Source organism: Rhamphochromis sp. 'chilingali', assembly GCF_963969265.1.
Source record: "Rhamphochromis sp. 'chilingali' genome assembly, chromosome: 8".
In the NCBI taxonomy this organism is placed as follows: Eukaryota; Metazoa; Chordata; class Actinopteri; order Cichliformes; family Cichlidae; genus Rhamphochromis; species Rhamphochromis sp. 'chilingali'.
In genome coordinates, this window is record NC_137935.1 from 18,821,235 (window position 1) to 18,846,589 (window position 25,355).

At 38.6% G+C, this 25,355-nt stretch overlaps 1 protein-coding gene across 1 annotated transcript in view; it reads right to left on the bottom strand.

Annotated features, from left to right (window-relative positions):
* Positions 1-6,034: 6,034 nt before the first annotated feature.
* The window catches only part of drd2a (dopamine receptor D2a), a 57,764-nt gene continuing 38,443 nt past the window's right edge, over positions 6,035-25,355 (bottom strand). Inside the window, exons 3-8 of the mRNA XM_080888257.1 lie at positions 18,323-18,432; positions 11,370-11,506; positions 9,883-10,091; positions 8,836-8,922; positions 8,223-8,610; positions 6,035-7,755 (exon numbers count right to left, since the gene is read on the bottom strand). Coding sequence (XP_080744383.1) covers positions 7,559-7,755; positions 8,223-8,610; positions 8,836-8,922; positions 9,883-10,091; positions 11,370-11,506; positions 18,323-18,432 — 1,128 coding nt within the window. The 3' untranslated portion in view covers positions 6,035-7,558. The remainder of the gene's footprint in view (positions 7,756-8,222; positions 8,611-8,835; positions 8,923-9,882; positions 10,092-11,369; positions 11,507-18,322; positions 18,433-25,355) is intronic.

The window sequence follows — 25,355 nt, forward strand, 5'->3', positions numbered from 1 at the left end:
AAATTTGAATTTGAATTTGAATCTCCTGCCTTTTGCCCCCGTATCAGGGGCCGTTGGGGCTTAAGAGGTTAAATAACCTGGTGACAAGTTGCCCTGGCTTCTCTACTAGACATCTTCATACCGCCGCATACCACATTTCTCTCTCATGTATTTCTTCATTTATCAGCTTCTCGAGGTACCCCTTCCGTCTGTATACCTCTAACCTGCTGCACATTCTTTCATGCTTGCTCTCCCGGCCAAATCAACCAGTACTTTTGAGTCCTTTTCTCCTTCCTTGGTGTCCAGCCTCACATACACTCATACACCTAGCCTTTCAGTTCTCCTACTCCTCTCTGTTATTACTATTCCGCTTTAAATTTGCTAGCCCCTTCCTTTAAATACTTTTCTGTACTTCCTCATTCCACCACTGATCATTAAATACATTCTTGGCAGTTTCCCTCCGATCACTGTGCATCCACTATGGTAATGCTTGCTTTAGGATTAGGCTAGAACACAGCCATGCACAAGAAACTATCTCGGTGTGTCATATGAAATTTTACATGTTTACATTTAATCTCTATCAGAAACAGAGCTAGGAAATTAGTCCAGGTATTTGTAAGTATTTAACTTTCTCTGAAAGTATTATCATTTTGCACCACTTGTTCTAAGTAAGCGTATGGCCTTTAGGGCCTTTTGGGGTCTTAGCAGATAATACATTTTTCTAATTGTTAATGGGCCAGCATAGGCACTCGATAGGACTCATTTCATAGGCATGAGAAGATTTCAGCTATATAGGAACGCTATCATTATCCAGTCATTACCTTAGGTTCCTTATTGCCTACACAACAACAGTGCTGTCTGAATCCTACTTCTCCAACCCCTGGGGCTATTTTTGGACACGCCTGTCAATTATTTCTGCAAAGATAGAAACTGTACAGAGGTGATGAGGGAAAACATACACTAGAGATTGAAGAAAGAAGAGGGTGGGGGAACAGACACAACAAAAACTCTCCTCAGAGACTCTATGGTACAGCATTGCATTGCATGAATAGCTGACTGCCAGTGTTATGTAGTTTATTGCTGATATGATATTTGATATTGTACTGCAATATCAAAGACATATTGTGTGAAAGCATATATCCAACCACCTTTAGAGCCAAATGTAAATCACTGCTTGGTCACATTACATGTGAAATATAATACAGAGAGGACTGGACAGAACTCGAGAGGCTGTATCGCTTTATCTTTCCTATTGTATATGCCTGTGTTGGGGAACACTGGGTACAATGGTGCTTCAGCATATCAGTAATCCTTGAACTGGAGCCCTAAGGCGGTGCATAAGGAATGACACTGGGGACGGGCTGTCCAGCATTCCAACATTTTCCTCCTGATATAATCAGAAATTTAATCAGAGACATGGCGGTGCCCTGTAGCATCAATAAAAAAGGTGGGATCAAAACCATAGTTTTTCATAAATGACACAAAAAAATGAATGAATACAAAAAGATTGCATTGTGAGGAATTCCCATTTAAGATACCCGTAATTGTTGCTTTTTGGCTTTCTCATAACTGAGTCTGTCACTGTGAATTACGTTATGTTTATCTTGCATTTCTTGCACTCTGACTACATAAATATACACCACAGCTCCAATGTAGACGTTCAAACGGTTTATGGTTAGTCCCATATATGATTAGACAGTGACATTGTTTTTATATTTTAGCTTGCTACCAAAACAGATTACAGTTATTTGATGAATTTAAGGTGACAAGCATTTTTACATGCAGTTCATCTCTATCTGCATCTGAGGTTACCATTTTCAGGGAATTATACAGTATTTGACTTTGGTTTTTATTATTCTAGTGTTTGAAATTTTGGAATTTCATAGAATTTAATGGAATTTTATATAATATACTCTTTTGTAACAGTTGCAAGTTCTTTGTATTTTCATTTGGAGTTTTCCTAATAATTCCTTCCTTTCTCTTATCTCTCTGTGTTCTCCCTCAGAGTGACTTCATTCAGGTGTTTTCCTCTGTTGTAGTTTAGTTCCTCTTTTATCCTGATAGCCAGTTTTCTCGCTTGTCTTTTTTTGCACAGCCTCCCTTTTTCCTTTGTCATGGTACTCTCAGTAGCTTTACAGGTGGCTTTCAAAAGCCACAGGCTAAAACTTGTCAGTTTTTTCTCAATACCATGGCATATTAAATATATTATGTACATATCTGGGATTGCTGAAGTTCTTATTAATAGCTGAGCTATGTTGCTCTTCTTCCTCTGTATCTCCTGGCATGTCCTTGTTCTTTAGATTATGGCTTTGTTTGGATTTTTGTGTTTTGTTTGTAACTTTGATCAGCCACAATAAAACCCTTTCGTGTTGAATTCCGCCTGCAGTGCTCTACATTCGGCTCCTCCACTCCTACACACTGATCATGACACCCCTATTTTTCAGAGGCAATTCCCTAAGAGCTGTTTCATGAAGAGATGTGGGATATTTCTGTTGTATTTCTTCCAAAAGAACTCACAAGGGGGCTTCAAAGTGGCTCTCAGTGTAAGCAAAAGTGACCATCCTTAGTCTCCAAAACAAAATATCACACAAAAGATGTTGATTCTGATATATTTTGAAAAACTAAAAAAAATAAAGTAAGTTTTGTGCATTCAGAAACGAGAGGTGGATGGTGATGTTGGAACAAAAAACTATGTGGACTTTATAGATAGCTACGTAACCTTCTGGGCGAAACCTGTACTTGTTAGGAGAGAGATGGCATCCATCCCACTTTGGATGGAGCAGCTCTCACTCTCTGCAGCTTCTCTCCTCCTGTTACCCCCTCAAACCCTTAGAGACTCTGTCTGCTCCCTGACAAAAAACAAACCAAAATCAGCTGAAATAATTTAAACACAAAAAATTCCAAAGAAAGAACAATATTGTATCTACAACAAATAAAACTGTGAAATGTGGATTGTTAAACATTAGGTCTCTCTCCTCTAAGTTCATGTTAGTTAATAAATTAATAATTACAGTAGGATGATTGTGTTAGTTTAAATGACCCCTGAGTTACACTAATTGATGCTTTGCCTTGTCCACCCAGCTGGAAAACTAAAAAAAAAGACATTTTTATTTGTTGTTATCTATCGTCCACCTGGGCCTTTTTCTGTCTGAATTCTCAAACGTTTTACCTGATTTAGGGCTCAGCTTAGATAAAATAGTTGTGTGTAATTTTAACATCCATGTAGATATCCTCAACACGGCATTTAATCTATTATTAGACTCAATTGGCTTCTTTAAACATGCAAAAGAACCCACCCAGCACTTTAATCACATTCAAAATCTTGTTTTGACATGTGGCATAGAAACTGAACATTTAAAAGTGCTTCCCTATTTGCTGTGTAATCAGTAATGGATTAATTTGCGGTGGTTAAATCACAATGACTTACAATACCATAATAAATCTCTTCCACAGCATGTCCTGTCTTTTGTCTTGTCTTCATCGCTCACCCACAACCAGTCGCAGCAGATGGCTGCCCCTCCCTGAGCCTGGTTCTGCTGAGGTATCTTCCTGTTAAAAGGGAGTTTTTCCTTTCCACTGTCACCAAAGCACTTGCTTATCGGGGGATATATAGTTTTGTTGGGGTTTTCTCTGTTTTCTTTGTATTATTGTAGGGCATTTACCTTATAATATAAAGTGCCTTCAGGCAACAGTTGCCTCAATGCAGTAAGAAAACAAACATGGCTTAGATCTTGACCTTGAAGACATGTTTGGGAGAAAACCCATTGGGCGATTAGTGTGTGTATGTTTGATCACTGTAGTTTTGTGAATTGTAGATGGATGCCTCAACAGAATCCATGAACTTAATGGTCCTTCGGCTGAATTAGATAAAAGCTAAAGGCAGAAAAATCCATAAACAAATATCAATGGAAGACTTAAAGGAAGAAACCTTTATACACAGTCGACTGGGACTCATGAGCCTTACATAGCTTCTTTGTGAGGATCTCTCACACACATGCACACACAGACAGACAGACACACACACACACAAAAAAAATGAATGCCTAACCCTAACCCTTAACCTAAACCTGACCATAACCTAACTGTAACCCTGACACTAAAACCACATTTTGAGCCTCAAAGATGCCTTTAAATGCCTTCAAATTTGTGAGGACCATTTGTATGTCCTCACAAGTGACTGTTGGTTCTCACTAGTATAGTTGAATGCAGATTTCGGTCCTCACAAAGATAGCTAGACAGGAACACACACACACACACACACACACACAGCCTATGTCATAAGTCACAGCCCTTCTATAACAGCTTTTCTCAAGGGGCAAGTAAAATTCAAGTCCCTATAGTTAGCACAAGTCCATTAAGTTGTATCACCAACTATTTCACAAGTCAGCTGCTGAATGAAGGTATTCACTGAAACTGACAGCCTCGTTACTGATTCTGCTCTTTTGTAAAAGAAACAAGGAAATGTAACAAACTCTTGAGCAGCAATCACAGTTTTAATTCTGTTGTGACTGTAGGGTTTGATAAACTAATGAATAAAATGTAAGTACTGCTGAGTGAATACTTCAGTTATGAAATATAATAACATTAATTGCATTATCTTTGCAAAAGACAAAATTAATAGAGAGCCAGCTGAGTTCAGTTTGCAGAGAAGCACAGAAGGCAAAAACCAAAGCTGACCACCAGAAGCCCTTTTTTACAGGTTTTAAATTTACATTTATTTAAAAGGTTTTCACAGTTTCTAACCAACTTTTGACAAAACATTTGTCTTACAGCTTTGTTCTGTGGGCATATGATCAATAAAAATGCCAATGATAGCCTCATATACAAATTCACAGCTGGGTGACTTTGGCGTTAAGTTATAGAAACATAAAAAAAATCACACAAAACCATAAATCAACCAATCAAAGCAAGCTAACAAAGCTGCATGTTAAATTAAGTTTTTGTCATTGGAGTGGTGTTTTTAACAGACAGCTTTAGTCACTTAAGAGAAAACACGAACTCTCATGAAGACTCAGTAAAAATTCCTGTTTTCTGTTGCACTCAACAACAGTACATTTTGCCTGCATGCTAGAAAAAGCAGTGTAGCGTTAGCAACATGCCCACCCCATCACTTTCACCTTACCTCAGAAGAGAGGGACGATTGAGGGAAGATGATTATGGTTATGTTTAACTGGGGTTTCATATTTTTACAGTTTTTATATTTTATGATATGGAACCTTTATCATTTTGGGAGTATGCTTATTTGCTCTTAGATCTTAATTATTAAGAAAGAAACAGTCGTCTCAATAATCAAACTCCTATAGAAATACAACTCAGTTTCATAATTTTGTTTTTTGCTGGTGTAATAAATTGCTCTCATCTGTTTCCCTTGATAAGGCTAAGATACACTTCCCTGGCTCTTCTTTAAGATATTGATTTTAGATACTTTAGGGTGTTTGGGTATCATTTTAACTCCCAGTTTATTGATGTAAAGCCAGCACAATCTGCAGTTAAATGTCAACTCCTCAGAATAAAATCAAGCATGAATAATCACCTTTACTAGCGCTGCTTTCCGCACTGTAGCTGCTCAGATATATTTCAAGGAAAGGTTTGGTCTTCTGAGATGACATGACAACAAAAAAAGGTGAAAGCTGCATTTCCAGAGCATTGTGTATTCAGACTGCAAGTGCAGCACTCAACACAAGTGATGAATTACCTTGAACAGCAACTATTTTTCATTCGGTTGCCTTAGTCAGACTTGGGGATTGCTAACAGCGGTAGAAATACTTTAATATGTTGTTTCTGGCTCATCCCTTTGTTGTTCTTTTTTTTTCTGAAATGATGCAATGCTCAAACATCTTTGGCCATCACGAAGACTGATGTTGAGCTTGAACGAAAGTATAAATGATGTCAGCTACTCATGAGAGTAAAGAGTGCATTTCACAGCCACAACAAAGGAATTATGTCATCCCCCTCTTGACCCAGACATGGTGATATGCATCCATCGACACTGTATTCTTACTCTTTTACCCATGCACAACACACAAAACTTTATTTCAAATATTTATTTCCACTTGTCAGTTTGTCACACATAGATACCACGGTTTAGTGGCAAACCATGGCGCCCACAAATATTTAGTTTCCCAATGACTCGTAACACAGCGTGCCCTTTAAAGAAAAAGAAATATTCAAAAATGAGATCTGTAGCAGATGCACAGAGGCATCGAACCATCTCAAAATTGTGTTTTAAATAACTAAACATGAATAACAACAATGAAAAGAATAACACACAGTAATAACAAGTAAATTCAGTCAGTGTTCATTACTAAAGAATAAGCTGGAGTGTTATTTACGCTTCATTTTGATCTCATCTTCAGACATGAACTCCCTTTTCCCACCTGTTCATTAGGACTGAAGCTATTCAAACAGTGGCACATAGCGAGTCAGTCTGGTAGCTCTGTGTGTGCGTATATACTGTAAATATAAAATGAGATCATCACTCCAACTCCAACACTGTAGTTGTAATAGTTGTATACATGTATTGCGGTAGCTATTATTTCAGTTTCACCCCATTCTTGCTCAGCAAAGGCCCCAGGGAGAGGCTTCAGGGGCTGGGTTGCACATATCCACATGATTATACCTGGAAGCTGCAAAGTCCACATACCATTCATTAGTTTTAATGGAACAACGCCTCTGCAGCAGAGCTTGGTGTTGCTTCCAGTAAACAACTCAAACTGCAGATCAATCCTAGGAATAACAGAGAAGCTTTTGAATAATGACCAGTCAGTTATGAGTGTATTCGTATACACACAGTGAGCGGTGATATTCATGTGGCACTTCACACGGTATCTTAACTTCATTTATTGGAGATCTTTTGCAATTTATTGTTAAACATGCATTTCAAGTAGAGGAGCAGTGTAGCATGCATCACATTTCTATTGCGGTCATATAATCACAATAAATGCATTAAGAAAAACTATGTACAACAAATAATAATAATAATAGCATTAGTAATTATAATAGATATTTATTTATAAAATTGCTAAATTGCAGATATTGGCATGGCTGCATCATACAGCAAGTAAATTATACCGTGTCTTTCAGACAATCAGTGAATCTAATCAGTGAATTGTTTTCAATTTTAACACTGCAATGAACACTGACTCGATATCTTTAAGATTTGCAAAAAACATCTATGATTAAAACATAAAGTACACATACAATAAATAGCAGTTTGCATGTGTGTGGTATACACAGATGGCTCCTTACATGACAAGCACAATGATGTCAGAGAACAATGTCATTTTTTTCTCTCTCCATAAAACAGGTCATCGTTACAGACATTTCTTGTTTTACATTCAGTGATTTGGAGAACGGGACTCCACACGAAATTTAACATATAGATCCAAGATGCCTTTCAAGAAGACAAAGCCAAAGCCAGTTTTTTTTTTTTTTTTTCAGTCACTTAACTAACTTTAAATGAACAGATCGTAGTTTCCCCACGTGGTGTATTTTCCTTAAGAGGATGAGGTATTTGCCACAGGATATGCTTTCATTCATCACCTCTCCTTTAGTCTGATCAGATAAGTGATGTTGCAGCTCAGCAGTGCAAGATCTTAATGAATGCCTTTCTGAACTCAACATTAAAGGTGGTGTATATGATGGGATTTACAGCACTATTCACATAGCCCAGCCAGGTGAAAGCGTTATACATCCCGGCAGGAACCTTGCATTTGGTGCAGTGGGTGTTCAAGATATGTGTGATGAAAAACGGCAGCCAGCATATAATGAATACACCTGAGGAAAGAAAAAAAAAATTAGGTATTAGAATAAGATACAGAGAATGAGGAAATAAAGCCCAAATATGGGTGGCCCTACTGAGGAGTTGGATTCTAAAGTATCAGTACAATTTCTTTTTGTTGCATCACTGTCTGACTTGTTTTTCAAACTCTTTTTTTAGGTCCTACTGAAAAAATTGATTGAAATGAAAACAAAAGCAAACGTAAAGACAGCCAAATACCTATGATAGAGCAGTGGGAAAAAAAAGATATGTACATTGCAAAAAACGCTTTGAACACGCTCCTTTGCATGTTCAAAGATAACATTTGGTTCTAGAAATGCTTAATTTTCTAGTGTCACTTCAACTTTGATGTGCAGAATCACATAAAACGGCTTTTAATTGAGCTTGTATTCACTTTCATGACTTCTTTTAAAATCAAATGAATAATTTAAAAATTACTACTAATAATAAGGGACTAACTTACCGAGGACGATGGCTAACATCTGGGTAGCCTTCTTTTCCTTTTGCTGGGAGATCTTTCTCTTGCTCATGGTTTTCACAGAAGTCTGAGTCTTGCCATTAGGTAAGGCCTGTGTCTGGAAGGCTTTGGCTACGATGGGTGCCGGATCGCCTAAGGTCTCCTTGGCAGGATCGCCGTTCTTTTCTGCTTTCTGGCCCTCCTTGTGGGGTGTGGGGGGTGTTGAGATGGGGCTAGCGCTGGCCTTGTTGGGCATCAATAGCTGATGGCTCGTGGCTGGAGTGTCTCCAAGAGCACCTTGTATCTGCTGCTTCTGCTTCACACTGCTTCCACTGTTATTCAGCTCATCCAGCTCCAGATCTTCTCCCTCATTGACCACATCTTTGATGAATATCTGAATGAAGACAAATTTAGTAAAGGTTCATTCGGATGGGGGTAGCGAGTATAAAACTTTTCTTTATTTAACTTTGAATTTTAAAATTACATTTATTCTAGCAGATGGGGAAAACTTCAAGGTGACATCTTTCGAAATCTCTGCAGGCAAAAACTTTTTTTTTTTTATATCAATTAAACTTTTAGGGGAAAGCATAAAAACAAAAGAACAAAAATGTATACACACCACTTTCTTCTTGTTGACAGGAAAACTCCCATTAGTTTTAACAATCATGGTGCACAGCCTCACATCCTCTGGATGAGTGCACTTATCCTGAAATGAAAACAGCTGTGTCAGGCAAGGAGAGAGTACAATGTCAAAGCAACTGACAAAAGGGCCGTCTAAGCATGGAGGAACAGGTCCCGCTTCCTACACGGTCAAAAGAGGCTACACTGAGCACGGAAAGGCTGTTTAGCAGCACTCTGATCTGCAGCTTCTATACCCGCTGAAAATCCAATCCATCAATGTGACCATGTAATATATTGTTGTGTGAAATAATTTCACCAACCTTAATTTGATAATTAAGATAAGAAGTGAAAAATTATGCTCCGTTACCCCATAAAGATTATAGCTATCTGTCAATATGCTGCCATATATTGACCAAAACCACAGCACGAAGCCATGCATAAACATGAGTAATGTACTGCACTGGATCGAGAGTGTTGCTTACTTTCTGTACAGACATCAATAAGTTATGACAAGAAAATCAATACCCAGAAAAGCAAAAGGTCATTTGAGGGCCGTCACAATTAGTTTTGCATGTCACATTTTCTTTTTAAATGACACATTTTACAGGGAAATGTGTCATTTAAGATTCAAATTTGTGTCCTGGATTAAACCTGATATTAAATATCTTATTTTCATGTAAGGTGTTAAAAACTAAAACAGCTAAAAAGCCTTTTCTAGCAGAGTCAGAGTCAATTCAACCCCTTATCTTAATCCATTGTGTATTCAAAGAAAATCAATCGCAGTCTGTGTTTTTATTTTAATAATGTGTTGCTCTGTAATACAATGTCTGCTTGTAAAACCAACAAGAATAGCTGGACTGAAAAAATGTATTGCAGTTCCCTAAAGAAACAAACAAAATCAAACAGCAAATGATGTCTTTTGTGATGTTTTTTAGTTTAATGTATTACTCTAAAATATTAAGACAGTACAGAGAGATAAAGGAGCTTTGATAAAATAAATGTGTAAATGAAGCCATAAAAACACGAGCCAGCTATAGCAGCTCACCTTTAGTGAGGTGGCCATATCAGGGTCCGCAGCCTGAGAGACAAGCTGCTTTGGTTTTGTGTTGACGCGTTTTCTGCGCTTCCTCAGGACCACATAAATTTGGACATAAACGAGCAGAGTGATGATGAAGGGTACATAAAAGGACACAATGGAAGAGTACACCACAAAGGCTGGATTGGCGATCACACAGAGAGACTCATCACGAGTAGCTGTGGAGATAAGCACAATGTGAATTAAGACTGCGTGTTCTCTTTCTCCCAAGACTTGCTGCTTTTGTGCGTGTGTATGTGTTTAATCTTATTTTACTTCCACTTTTAAAAGTCTGTAAAACCAGAATTTGGAACCTTAGATTTGCTTGAACCAATAATTGCTTTTTGATTGCAAGTAGATCCAAAAATGTCACCACTTCTACATTCTCCTCACTCTGAGGTTATTTACACAGCACTCTTTCTACCTCACCTCCACTCACATTAACCGTACTCCCACTTCTCACAGCCCATGTGGACTGCCTTATAGCTGTGGAGCCAAATGCAGAGATCATCTCACCCCAGTTTTGGACTCTGCAAGGGTTGTTTGTTAAGTTTAGATTTTAATAATTTACTAGATGAATTGCCCTCATTTTTAAAATTCCCTAAAAACTAGTTTAGAAACTGAGGCGATGCTTCTCTGGGCTTGTATTTCTAGCTTTTTGGACAAACCAAAACTAATAATTATAAAGAAAATTGCAGCATTTCAAGTTAAACCTGTCCAACTGTCACGCTGAAGGCTGTGGCTAGAAGGCTAGAGAAAGTAGTCTATTTAGGGGGAACTTCACCAATTTTATACATAGAATTATCTTTCCACTAACAAGGTTCAAGAAAGATGCAGGAAGCCTTCAGTAGTTGCTATCAGAGAAATGTAGGATCCAGTGTTTTTAAAGCTCAGTTCACACTCTGGGCTAGAAGTCTGGCTATTTGATGCTTCACTTTTCTCCATTTTTAAATGTCTTTTGAAATTTGTAATTCCTTCTTTCATGCTTTCTACAAAATATGCCGACTCGATCTACAGTCAGTGTTTATTTCTCAGGGTTTGAGTCTGAGCTGAACCAGCATTAAATGAAGGACTCAAAGGGATGAGCGGAGCTTCAAAGTGACAGGCCACTGGAGTTGGTCAACAACAAGGTGGCGCCTCGCAAAAAGCACTTAATCAAAACTGCTTTACTAGTAATCCTCCTTTAAGCCCCTGTTCCTTGGAATAACCAACCTAAAGGCCAAAGGCTCACTAAAAGTAGATACACACGGGTGTGAAGGAGTTCTTTACCGGCACAAATAGCTCCATAGTGAATTTACAGTGCAGTATTGTAGCTGTAACTGGGTGCTGACATAGATGGTCTGCTTAAGTACAGTGGCAAACGTCTGTTACCTCTGCTATCACTCTGTCTTGCACCATCACAAAAGCATTTCTGATTCACAGACTGAAGATCATGTGTGTATTGTACTCTCTCTTACCTGTGTTATTTAGGCCAAACAACAGGGGACAGGATATGGCGAAAGACAGTACCCAAACCACAGAGATCATCACCGTGACCCGTCTCCTGGAACTGTAGCGGGTATTGTACAGCATTGGCATTGCAACTGCCGTGTAGCTGTAAGGGGTAAAGGAAACATAGTTGTCATAGTTATAATTGGTGAAAAACATGGCACATTTTTATAGTTGTACATAGTGAGTAAAGCAGGTTTGAAATATTTATATACACACACATGCTTTTAATAAAATTTCATTTTATTGTATGTTTTTCATTAAGTGATCACACCACTTCTATTTCCAGTTCTCTTTCTCCATCAGTTGAAATTTTTAGCTCAAAGCACAACAGAAAGCATGGAGCCAGAAAAGGGTGAAACAAGAAATGCTGCCTGTCATTTTTAATCAAATCCTTTTCCGAGATGGACTGGCCTGTGGAAACTGGTGCTGTAAGCTGCAGCTCCAATAAAATGAGATACTAGTAGGAAGGCTGTTTTAACCCCAGTCTCTTGCAGGAAAGGCCTTATCATTTAACCCTGATACATTAGTTAACCTTATTAGTGAGCTTGCAGTAATCACTAGGAAATGCCCAGCTTTCTCATTCATTGATTTTCTTTTTGGTTTTGAAGTGTTTTACTCAGAAAGTCAGCTTGGGAAAGCCTTTAAGAGCGCATGACTGAGTGTCTTTGTGACAGAAAATCAGTGGTTACTGACTACCAATCTAATGTTTACGATGATATTGGCAGAGATTTCTTCCAGTAAAAGTTTTTCCTCCTATGAGCAAGAAGCCAACTGCTTGCTCATAGGGGATTTTTGTAACGTTACCTTACAATTTTTTTGGTGGCTGGTGGAAAGCACAGGTTAGGAAGGTGGTTGCAAAAAAGCTGAAGCGTCAGACAGTTCAATAACAGTTGTTAGTATTATTTTTTTTGGCATGCATGACATGAATCATTCAAACAATAATAACCATTTTAAGTGTTTTCTCCCCCTATTTTTGAGCTGTTGATGGCGCTCATCAGTGTAGTTAGAACATTGAGCACGGCGATATGACTCACTCAGTGAACATGTAATAATCACCACACCCTTGATTAATAGCTCACTTAGTATCAATCAAGCCCTTTGGCTATTTGTGCCAGTGGCAGCCTCGCAGAAACCCACGCAGCCTGCGTACAAAAGACCTGTCATTTCAAGCTTACACACAAAAATAGGACCAGTGTGCATCAGGTCAATAGTCTGAAAACTTGTGAGACACTATCAAGCTCTAGCAAAATATGTAGCCACTAAATAAGCACCTGCGCTAAGGTAAAGCAGCTCAAACACCTGGAGACATGGGATGCATGTTTTCTTCCAACCTTTTTTTTGTCATGTGCTTCATATTACATTAATAAGATTGTTCTGGGAAGCTGTAGTTTTAGGTAATTGTGCAAACCATTTATGTAAACAGACATTAGTTTTTCTCACAGTAATTGAAGCAACGTGCTGTATATAAACACATTCAAATAACGTTAAATTAATTTATTCTATTGCATATTATGACTCACTGAGAGCATTATTACAGAGAAGTGTTTTCAGCCATAAAACCGCCTGCTTTTTGGCGAGCATAATTGGAGATTGGAGTCCACGCGTACATTCGTATTATCTCCTACACATAAGCAGTTTTGTCTTAGTCCCATTAGTCTTCTGCTTCTAAAGAGGAAGTGAGTGGTTAAATTGATTGGCCATTGTTGGAGGGCGCCCCAACTCCAATTGCAATTAATCTAGTCATCCTTCTAAAAAGAGTGAATACTTACATTTGCACACAGAAATAGACCCCATAATTTCATCACACCCACATTAGAGAATAAGAACAAAGTTAGCACAGCAGGAAGCAATCCTTGGATGTATAAATTACTGTGCTGCCTAGAGCTGGAAACACATTTATCTGTGACTGTTATATGAATCTTTGCAAATAAATCGCCATCATGTGAGTGGATCCTTAACCGTGCCAAAGCCAGGTGAAGTGATTCTTGATTCTGTCACAATGATTCACATATTTGGTATTCACAAATATGTGGCAAACAAGCACAGGCCATATCACTGATATCTAAATGTAAATTCAGGTGAGATTCCTCTCTAGCGTGCTTGAAACATTCATTTACATACAAAAACAGCGATATACGATCACATTATTCAGATTAATAAGATTTTCTCCACATACAAGTCATCTGTATTCTAATTCACTCACCTCAGTAAGAGCTGAAAATGTGACCAAGGTGAATATTTATTACTACACTAAAGTGAAAGCCTGTGTGGAGTTATGAGATTATTGTATTTGTTTACTAGTCAGCAAGACTATGCGATATCTACAAAGTGTAATTATAGGACCATAGGTGGAAAGGCGCAACACTGGCAAAAGAAGAACCCATTTAATTTTGCTGTGGATGCAGATCACTTCTTTAAAATGGAGAAATAAATCAGTGTCACTGGATATGCTCCTTTAGCGTATCTTTAAATTAATCGTGAAAGAATTAAATTAAATAAAATGAAGATAGAAGAGAATAGATGGATGGAAAATGTGGTAAATATATCCTTGATATTCCCATGAACAGCCTTCAAGTGTAAGTTTCAAAAAATTACATAAAGTTTAATCACAGCACTATCGTTAAACAGTTTTTTTTAAATCACAGAACAAAATGAGAGAATTTAGTTTTTAAAGAATCCACGTTTATTGACAAGACAAGAAGCAGTGTTCTTGCACTGTTATGTTGAATTAAACAGAGACTATTGATTTTAAGCAGTTCCGATCAATATTTAAACAATGAATCAAACTACTGTGTACGTAATGGGCGTTCTGAAAGACTGTATCTGAGCAGATAGTTAAAAACTGATGCTAGAAAAATATAACACTGAAGTGCTACGTTTAAGCTATTTTGACTTTGTTAAAATAATCTGTATTAATTCTTTATTATAAAAATATTTCATGTTGTTATTAAATAATATTGATGCATATGCTGTTTGTAACTGTAACAGGGCAGCCCTTAGCGGCTGGAAACACAGTGAGACAGACCAAGGCAAGTATAGTGGAACAAAGTATTTATTTGCTATATGGCTCTCCTTAAAACAATTAACTTGTCGAGCTTCTTCACAGCACAAAAATCCATCCTCTAATGACAACTGGCAGCCTTAAATATGTTCAGCTGTCACAGACTTAACCATTATTCCACTCTCAGGTAAATTCTTAAATCCCAACCTTCCACCACAGTATACAATATATCAATAAGAATAAATAAATACATAAATACATCTTCACATTTACATATTAATAAATATTTCACACTTTAATGTTACACAAAACCCAATATTATAAAAACCCAGAAACCCAAGCACAAAAAGATTCACCACACTCTCTTTACCAATGGTCTCTCCCGGAACCTTTAAATGGTGTCTGGACCCCCAGGGAAACATTTGCCCAAACACCTTGAAGAGGACACAGGCAAGAAAGGTGAGTAATCATTAACTTACAAACACTTATTTGCACCACTTTTATCCCTAGATTTCACACACACATTTGCATTAGTTTTCCTTATTGGTAAACCTTAATCACAATCTCAATCACCATTCTTCTCTCCTGACAGACAACCACCACATTCCTTGATGAGGAGCAGCTGTGCAGGATCTGAAACAAGGCCACCAACTGATTTTAAAATTCCCAATAAATAGTCAATAAATATTTAAACTTCTTGTGTGCAAATCCATGCTTAAAGTGCAGTGCTCATAAAGTGCTTGATAAGGTGCTTTTAATAAAGTGAAAGGTGTGCTCTAAAGTGCTATACAGACAATACAATATAAATAAATGCAGTAAAGGAGTCCTCTTCCTTACAGTAACACATACTATGTAATATGCAATCATTAATCTGAATTATGAATGCCTCTGGCTCAGTTTAATATTCAAACCTGAGCCTTTTGTTTTATTTAATACTTTCATCTAAATCTTAATTTTACACCCTTTTTGCATGTGAGAGGCTCTTTGGTATTTTGATCATCTTTACATCTTTACAGGAGGACAATTTATGTGAGTAACATAAAAATTCAAACTTTGTTTTACTACTGACACTTAGTTAGGATATATGAGTGAATTATGTAAAATGAATGCTTAATAACCTATACTCATTGAAACTTTCTTGCTTATAGTACATCATTTAGCATTCAGATTTACACAATTATATCACATGGCTTTAATACTGATAGTCAAAGCTTTACAGTGTACTTTTAGATGTTTGTAAGCTACTATAATTGAGATACTGTAATTAATCTAAAGTGATATTATTCACTGTTATTTTTAAATTGCACTTTTTATTAATGCATCGAATATCTTTAATAATGGCATTATTAAGCTGCTGTGTAAATGTAGTTGCCACCTCTACTAAAGAAACTTTCAAATATGACTCAGGTCTGTGGAACATTTCAGCATCCCTCAGCTCACTCTTTTAGTTTTCCACTAGTGTTAATATTTTTGATGCATTCCTTGCTCTCTGTGGTCTCAGCTGCAGCAAAAACCTTTTTAAGCAAATATGCTCTATAAACCTGACTGTTTGCTACAAGTTTAGTTCTAAACCACAGTCAAAGTCTTCCGCTCTTAGATTATTTTAAGGATTTTTGCAGCTAATTTGGTTGAAAAGCCAGCAAGCTCTGCAGTCTAAATGACTATGTAGATTGTTTGCTTTGTCTGCACTCTCTCACAGAAAACATGTCGTTTGTGAATTGCATAAAAAACAAATGACTAATGATTCAGGATGACAACTTTAAAGGAAAGACAGAAAACAAATTTGCATTTAATGTATATGTTTTTTTAAATAATAAAATTTACGCAATAAGTATAGTATAGTTTAGCATTGTGTTATGTTATGTTAGCATTTAGAAACTAAGTGGTGCCTTTTTCATACTTGGGATTCCAAGAAACACCCTGTGTTGTGAGGCAGGTCTAGACTACAGGGGGACAATTCACACATTACACTGGCCAGACTGCATGCATGGCATTACTGGAACTTGATCACAGGATTTAATATTCATAACCCCAGCTCCAAAGTGTAAATACAACCTGATAAACCCATATTCCATTCACAACAGATTATAGAAAAAAAAATCATGATTTTAAAACAAAAAAAGGTTGATTTTTATTTTATGGCAGAAGCAGTTCTCTAAAAAGTCGTTACAGGGCCATGTTTACCACAATTTAGAGTCCTCTATTCATTTAACAACAGTCTGTAAATATCTGGGAACTGAGGGGGGCTGCTGCTGGACTTCTTTGTCCTATTTTTTGTTTCATGATGTGCCAAATATTTTCAGTTGGTGAAAGATCTGGTCTGCTGACAGGCTGTTTCAGCACTCGGACTCTTACATAACAAAGCCATGCTGTTGTAATATTAGCGGCATGCTTTTTAACACTGTCCTACAAAAATATGAAAGGCCGTCCCTGAAAAAGTGACGTTTGTTTTGCTCTATATGTTGCACTGATGGTGCCTTTCTACACCTGCAATCAGCCATTTCTACATGCACTAATGCACCCCTATACCATCAGCGATGCAGGCTTAACAACAAGGATGGTCTCTCTCCCGCTCCTGTAGTGTGGATGATGTGGCATTCATATTTTCCAAAAAATGTAAGAAATTTCGATTTGTCTGACCACAGAACCGTTTCCCTCTTTGCTTCAGTCCATTTTAAATGAGCTTTGGGTCACAGAAGATGGCAGCATTTATGGATCATGAAACTTATACAACTTATAGACAATATTATCTGGAAGTGTTCCGGAGCCCATGCAGGAATTCTTATGACAGGAGGATTCCTGTTTTATTGCACTGCCATCTGAGGATCTTAAGATCACAGGCATCCAGTGTTGATTCTCGGCCTTGTCCATCGCAACTTTTTTGTAAATGGTGTTTGGGGTTTACTCAGCAGTTAACTAAAAATTAACAACTAACCCAAAACACCATCTGACAAGTCATCACATTGACTTAACCCTTTATAGCATGACCTATGAAATAACTGCCAGGAAATTCAAATTTTCTGAACCATTTATTGAGCTTATTGAACCATCTAACAAATCTGCTTAATAAAATTGATTAAATTACATTTAAATGTCCTTTAATTTGCTACATCTGACATTAAAAAATGCTTAAAAATACATCGTGCAATTTATTTAGGTTTTTCAGGATTTAAAAAATTACACTGATTATGCAGAAATCCCCAAACCACACAAAAAAACTATATGTATTAAACATGACACACTAGGCATTAAGATGTTTATTTCAAACAATATTTATTTGAGAAATTGGGTTCAGCAAATATTTATTTATTTTTTCTTAAAGACTTAATTAATTAAAACTCTTTTTTAAAAATTTGGTGTATATTTATATTACAAAATGTATTTATTTTTACATATTCAATTAACAATTAATTACTCAAGATGAAATCCTTTTCAGTGATTTGCTAATTTTTGTACCCGGTAGTTAAACCTTTGCTAAAGTTCATCTATTTTTAAAATTTTTAACCCTGGCATATGTCTATGAAAAGGTTGCTGCTGACAGTGTGCAGGCACCCACAAATATGCTATTAGATTTCACTCTCCACAGCACCTGTCTTACAGGTGGTCCTTGGATAATGCACTCATTTTAGTTCCAAAATTGCATCAATATGCCATATTGATGTGCATACATATTTCTGTCCTGAACATCTGGTGGCTGGTAATCAGTATTGCAGATAAACAGAAACTGAATGTGTTGTTATGGTGTATTCCTGGCTTAAAAATCTCATTTTGTTTGTTAATAGCTGTGTGTGCTTTGATGGTCATGCAGTTAAAAGACACCAGTTTTCTGTTTCATATTATTCAGCAGGTAAAGATTTCCATCGGAAATCCATGCTGGAATCATAACAGGCTAAACAATCTGCGAGGTGGCAAACTCACCGATCAATGCTGATGGCACAGAGATTGAGGATGCTGGCTGTACACATCATCACATCCAGAGTGACAAAGATGTCACAGTGGATCTTGCTAAAGCGCCACTCTCCCACCACCTAGGAGAGGAAAACATCCACAAATGACAGTTAACTGCCAGAGTCAACAGAAAAAAGTCAATATGCTAGCAATGGAAGCTTCTTGGCAAAAATAATGTGTTTGTGTTCAGCAATAAAAAGCAAACCTGACACTAAAGCCTTCTTGCATAATTTCCCATATCATTTCAAACTTGGCAACACAAAGAGAGAAGCAAAGGAACAAAACTGAGACATAAGAGGAAAGAATGGATGACTGAATTATGAATGAGTAAGTATTAAAAAAGCATCCGTTCTATCACATGAAGAGATTTCTTGCTGTCATAAACATTTTGCAAGAGCTCCAAATCCAAATAATATGTCAGTTTCTTTTTTATGAAGAATTTTACAAGTGACTAGTTGAAATTTGACAGATTATCTTATCTCTCCACTTACAGTGGTAAGAAGTAAAAGCTTCAAAAACATATAGACATCCTCCTTAGACAAGACAAGTATTCTTTACCATGTATCCTACTCTTTAGCTCGAGGAAGCGTTTGATCAAAGACGAGATCGAAACCTGTTTGAATTCATGCCACCGTTGCTCTCAGCTGTATGATCTAAGCTCATGATGAAACCAACATCAGTGATGTTGTGACAGGTCTGAAGCCGCCCAGCTTGTCTGACACTGAAGCCTGCCTGTTTCCTCCCACAGCTCTATCAAGGGTAAGGGAGATGTGTTTGTTCAGGGGCAACTCCTGCCTGGCTGATTAATCTTTGTCTTGTGGATGTGTCTTCATAAAACTAAGCTCCCATCATTAAAGAGCTGTAACTTTTTGCTGGTGTCGTTATAGCCAGTTTTCTGTTGCCCTGAAAACTGATTTCACCTCTCCTCTCTTCTCTTTTCCACAATTTTCCAACCTTTAACTCTTGACGTTTCTCTTCACTGTGGCTAAGCACCACTATGATAGTATGCTTTCATTTTGACTGTTTCTCTCTTTGCTATCATCCTTTTGCTCCTTGCACTTGACTTTTATTTTTCAGTCAAAGCTACTCCAACACACCCGTGCAAGTTCCCGTCCTGCTAGAGCTGCGAACAAATTTTAGTGTTAAAATTTAAAAGGCCTACAAGAGCTGAAAGCCATTTCATGTCCTTGTGGCTGCAACTGAGGTCTGTTCAGTCTATGTAGCGAAACACCTTTTGTGGATATTAAACAGCTTTTTACAAGACAGTCATAATAAATGCATGTGTGCCAAAACTGGCGTGATCCCCTGTCAGGAAACATCGATCTGTCCTTCTCAGTTATCCCACCGTTTGCATTTTTCTGTTAAAGTGAAGATGACTTTAATCTTTTGAAGTTAAATTATGACACATCATCATTTTATGCTGTGAAATATTTATATAGATTTTTGTCATTATAAGTGTATTCAGTTGAAAACGTTGTGTTATGAGGTCTTTACTTTATTCAAATCTGTTCATTTTGAGTCATTTGTGCCAAATTTGAAGATATTACCTCAGCATGTTCAGAAATATTTCATTCATGAGAATGGGAATGGGATGATTAACCCAATGGCATTATGCTTCTGGCAACAAATGAAAAATGTAGGCAATAAAAAGATAGAAATTATGACAAGTTTACTAATGTTGTCCATCAGCAACACACAACAGTGCTATTATATTATTGAATTTTAATGATGGGTTTATTTGTTTCTCCTTAAATCCTGCACTTCACTTCATTATTGAAATTAATTGACTGCATCTTTGTTTGCAAATTAGTAGATTGTTTGAAGAACTTTCCATTCCCATAATGGGTTTTCTTGTAATACTGCAGTGTCATTTTTATTTGCCAAGCTCATTTTTTTGGTGAATTATCATCTATAATTCATATTATGCATACCACTTATGCATATGCATATCACTTAGAGGGTATTGGCATTTGATTTCAATCTACAATGCTGGGAAAAAGTAGAAATAAGGATGTTTTTTTTTTCATCATTGTTTTTATTGCAGATTTTCCTTTAACACGACAGTGTCTCGACAGTAGACACAGAACAACAAAACAGTACAAACACAAAATGTACACAACAGCTCTTAAATAAGGCATAATACAAGATACAAAATACAAAATATAACATACAAGAGGTGGTGAGTCAGTCTTACAGCGCCCGGGTGGTGATCACGTGTGTAGTAGTCCTTTGAATAAGATAGCGGAAAGGTCCGGTCCAATATAGTCCAAAAAGGGGTGCCACATCCCATAGAACTGACCCACACTGTGGTGTATAACGTGTGTGAGGTATTCCAGAGGAATCAGTTCAAAAACTATTTTGCGCCAGCCACAGACAGTGGGAGTCCTATTGTTGATCCATTGTAAGAGGATATTTTTCCTGGCTGCAAATGTTAGAGTGTTATACAATCTTTTGTTGGCCGCCGCTTTTAGGCGGTCACTTGGAAGACCTAGAATCAGGGACAAAGGGTCCATCTCTATATCAACGTGGAAGATTTTCCCCAGTTCACCTGTAATGTCAGCCCAGTATTCTTGAAGCTTATAACAGGACCAAAAACAGTGAGTTAAAGTCCCTACATCAGTTTTGCACTTAAGACACACAGGGGAAAGAGAGCGGCTGAAGAGGTGTCTGCGGTGAGGGGATACGTGTAATCTGTGTAAAATCTTAAATTGGATTGCTCTTGTCCGAGTACAAATTGAAATCCTTTTTGCGAGAGACCAAACGGTCTTCATCTATGGTTACCGACAGTTCCCTCTCCCACACACCTCTAATCCCCTGCGCATCAGTGGTAGTCAAAGCATTAAGCACATGGTAAAATGAACTCAGAGACACCGTCAGCTGTTGCCCAAACAAAACCCTCTCAACATCAGATACTTCAGGGTGCTCAGCAAGGGTTGTATTGTGAGTGATATAGTGTCGTATTTGCAAAAAACGAAAGAAATCCTGTCTAGGCAAGCCGTAACTGTTGGTAAGCTGTTCAAACGACATGAGTTCACCACCCGAGAAAAGGTCACCAAGAGACTTAATATTCTTATCAGACCATCGTTGAAAGCCGGGGTCCAAAGAACCCGGAGGGAAAGCAGGGTTATTCATTATAGGGGTAAAGGTTGATGTTATTCTCGATCTTCCCTCAAGACGGCGGACAATTCGCCACGCTTTTAGGGTGTTGATTGTTACAGGATTTGTACAAAGGGCCTTGATTCCGTTAAAATCATTACAAAATAATAGATCGCTCAGTTTGCATTGTGACAGAGCTGTCTCAATATCCGACCAGATTGAGGTTTTACCCCTAACCCAGTCGCTCACAAATCTTAAATGGGCAGAAAGCTGATACAATCTAATATTAGGTAGATCCAAGCCGCCCCTGGAGCTTGGCAGATGCAACACTGCCATCTTGAGTCTGGGTCTGCGCTTGTTCCAGATGAAAGAGGTGAGCCAACCATTTATGTCCTTCAGTACTCTCTTAGAGAACAAGACGGGGATCATTTGGATAGGATACAATAGCCTGGGCAGCACATTCATTTTGATCAGGGCAATGCGTCCTAGCCAGGAGACAGGAAGTGACGCCCACCGCTCTAGGTCCTGTTTGAGTTTGCCAAATAAGGGTGTGAAGTTGGCTTTGTACAATTGGTCGAGAGACGGGGTAATAAAGATCCCCAAATACACAAATCCATTAGGAGACCATTTAAAAGGAAAGGAAGGAACAGTAGCCGGCATTGTGAAAAGAGTACCGAGAGGCATGGCCTCTGACTTAGCCAAATTGATTCTATAGCCAGAGAAATGGCTAAACCTGTCAATCACCTCAATGAGACTGGGTACGGATGTTACAGGGTTAGTCAAAAGAATCAAGATGTCGTCCGCGTATAAGGTTATTTTATGACACAGCTGTCCAATCTCTAAACTACGTATTGTGGGCGTCGCCCTTATGGCCTCAGCAAGAGGCTCTATGGCCAGAGCGAATAGAAGGGGCGATAAGGGGCAGCCCTGCATAACTCCCCTATGAGTGTTGAAGTAATCAGACCTAAGTCCATTAGTCAGGACTGCTGCCTGTGGATTATTGTAGATAACTTTGACCCATTTTATAAAATTCTCCCCTAAGCCGAATTTGCCCAGAGTATACAACAAATAAGACCACTCAATTCTGTCAAATGCTTTCTCCGCATCGAGAGAAAGCACCAGGCCGTCAATAGATTTTTGCTTGAAAGCTACAATAGCGTTCAGTAAGCGTCTAACATTGGTGGCTGAGTTTCGACCCTTTATAAAGCCTGTCTGGTCCTCCCTTATCAGCACAGGTAAAAAATTTTCTAAGCGGGTGGCCAGAATTTTAGAAAGCAGTTTCCTATCTACATTCAAGAGGGCTATAGGTCTATAGGATCCGCACAAATCAGGACACTTCCCTTTCTTTAGAATTAGGGAAATGTTGGCTTCCTTCAGTGTCTGCGGGAATTCACCCGTAATGAAGGAGTGGTTGAACATATCAAGAAGCGGTTCCACAATAATATCCCGAAACTGTTTATAAAATTCACAACAGAAGCCATCAGGCCCTGGCGACTTTCCACTTCGCAGTGATTTAATAGCCTTAAACACTTCGGTCTTAGTTATAGGGCTGTTAAGGGCAGTCTTCTGTTCCTCTGACAAATTTGGTAAGTCGAATTGGGTGAAGAAATTATGCATCAGCTGCACCCCCTCCGGGACTTGTTGAGAAGAGTACAAGGCTTCGTAGAACTTCTTAACACAGTCATTTATCAGTTTGTTTTCATATATCTTGTGGCCACCTTCATCAGATATCGCTGCAATGGTATTCGATTCTGCGCGCTTCTTAACATAGTACGCCAGACATTTACCGGCCTTATCTCCATGCTCGTAGAACCTCTGTCTGGTGTATTTAAGTTTCTTCTCTGCATCTCTGGTAAGAAGGCAATTCAGCGCTGACCTGAGTGCGGTTATTTCTTGCCATAATGGTGGTGATGGGGAGGCAATATATGTTTTCTCCTTATCCATCAATTCGCTCTCTAAAGATTTTTGTTCCTCCATCCGTTGTCGCTTCTTTGTCGCAGAATACGAAATAATTAGGCCCCTCGCATAAGCTTTGCATGTTTCCCACAAAACAGAGGCAGTAGTAGCTGAGGGGGTGTTGATATCCAAAAACGCTTTAAATTCTGCAGAGAAGTGAGAGGTAAATTCCTCATCCTTAAGAATAATGGTATTAAGCCTCCAGTGGCGGGACCTATGAAGCGCAGCTTTAAGATCGAGATCCATGATTACCCTAGCGTGATCTGAGATGATTATACTTGTTATGTCGCACGATACTACTGGACCTAAGTCAGTTTTCGGGAGAAAAAAGTAATCAATTCTAGTTTGGGACCTATGCGGAGCCGAAAAAAATGTGTATTGCTTATCGGAGGGGTGAGTATATCTCCAAGCATCCACAAGTCCAAACTCGTCGCATAGAGCATGAAGCGCTTTGGCCTGAGGAGAAGGAGTTGCAATGCTGTGTGGAAATCTGTCCATAAGCGGATTTAACATTAAGTTGAAATCACCACCAATAATAACGGTAGAGTTAGGAAGAAATGGGGCTAATTCCAGAAACATTTTGGTAAGAAAGGTAGTTGGGTGGGCAGGTGGAAAATAAACATTCAGTAATAAGATATTTTGGCCTTGCAAAATCCCTTTGACTATCACGTAGCGGCCCTTCAGATCCTTAACGCAATCAGTTACTACAAAAGGTACATTTTTCCTAATCAACACTGCCACTCCTCTACTTCTTGTAGTGAAGGATGAAAAAAACACTTGTCCATATAATCCTTGTTGCAACTTCAAGTGTTCATTATTATCAAGATGTGTCTCTTGTAACATAGCAACATCTACACCGTCCTTTCTTAGACAAGTAAATATCTTCCTCCTCTTAATAGGGCTGTGAACCCCTCGTACATTCCAGGTGCATATTCGCAGCCTACTCATTATTAGACTTATTCATGTATCACACAAAGCATATTGAGCCAAAGGGTTCACCACACCCTGGTTGAAAAAATAAATAAATAAAATAAAAATAAAAAAGGCATGAAAGAGCTGTGTGACGGAACATTCAAAGAACAGTGATTTGGCAACAGCCCTACTAAACATGTAGGGAAAAACCAATCTCCTCCTGCCCGTCGGGAAAGCCGAAGGGCATTGCACGCGCGTAACTCACGCCTACCCATAGACGAAAACACAGTCCGTCCGGTGCCCGATGGGGTGGAAGATTTCACCTGGTCGCTTATAAGCAGCGAGGACGAAAAAAAAAAGAGTCATATACGCCTAGATTCGGCAAGTACTCACACCGGTTAATTAAGGCATAGTGTGAAGAAAAGGAGTACTCCGGTGGTTACGGGGATTCAGGGCAGCGAGTCCGCGTAGGACGCAGCTGCCTCCGGTGTGTTAAATCTCTTCTCCTTGCCGTTGGCAAACAGCCTCAGTGTGGCGGGGTAGAGAAGCGCATAATCCACATTCTTCTTCCTCAGGCAGCTTTTCACCTCGTCGAAAGCCTTGCGTTTCTTGGCTACCGCCGCTGAATAATCATTAAAGAAGGAGACTTTGATCCGACTTGTTGGTTGGTTCGGCTGCGTAGCCAGGCGCCGAGCTGCGGCCATCACACGTTGTTTATCAGCAAAGTTGTGAAGCTTCATAATGATGGGTCTGGCGCGCTGGCTGGGGCCCGGCCTCGGTGCTAGAGAGCGGTGAGCGCGGTCTAGTTTGATCTTCCCATTTTTAGTTGTGAGCTCGAGATAGGAGGGGAGCCATGACTCCATGAAGGCGACAACATCATTTCCCTCCGTGCCCTCGGGAAGCCCGACCAGGCGAAGGTTAAATCTGCGGCTGCGGCTCTCTAAATCGTCCATGTGGTCTGCCATGTCAGTTACTTGTTTTTCGAGTCGAGCCACTTTCGCCTGCAATACACCTGCCGTGTCTTCCACGCCTGAAATCC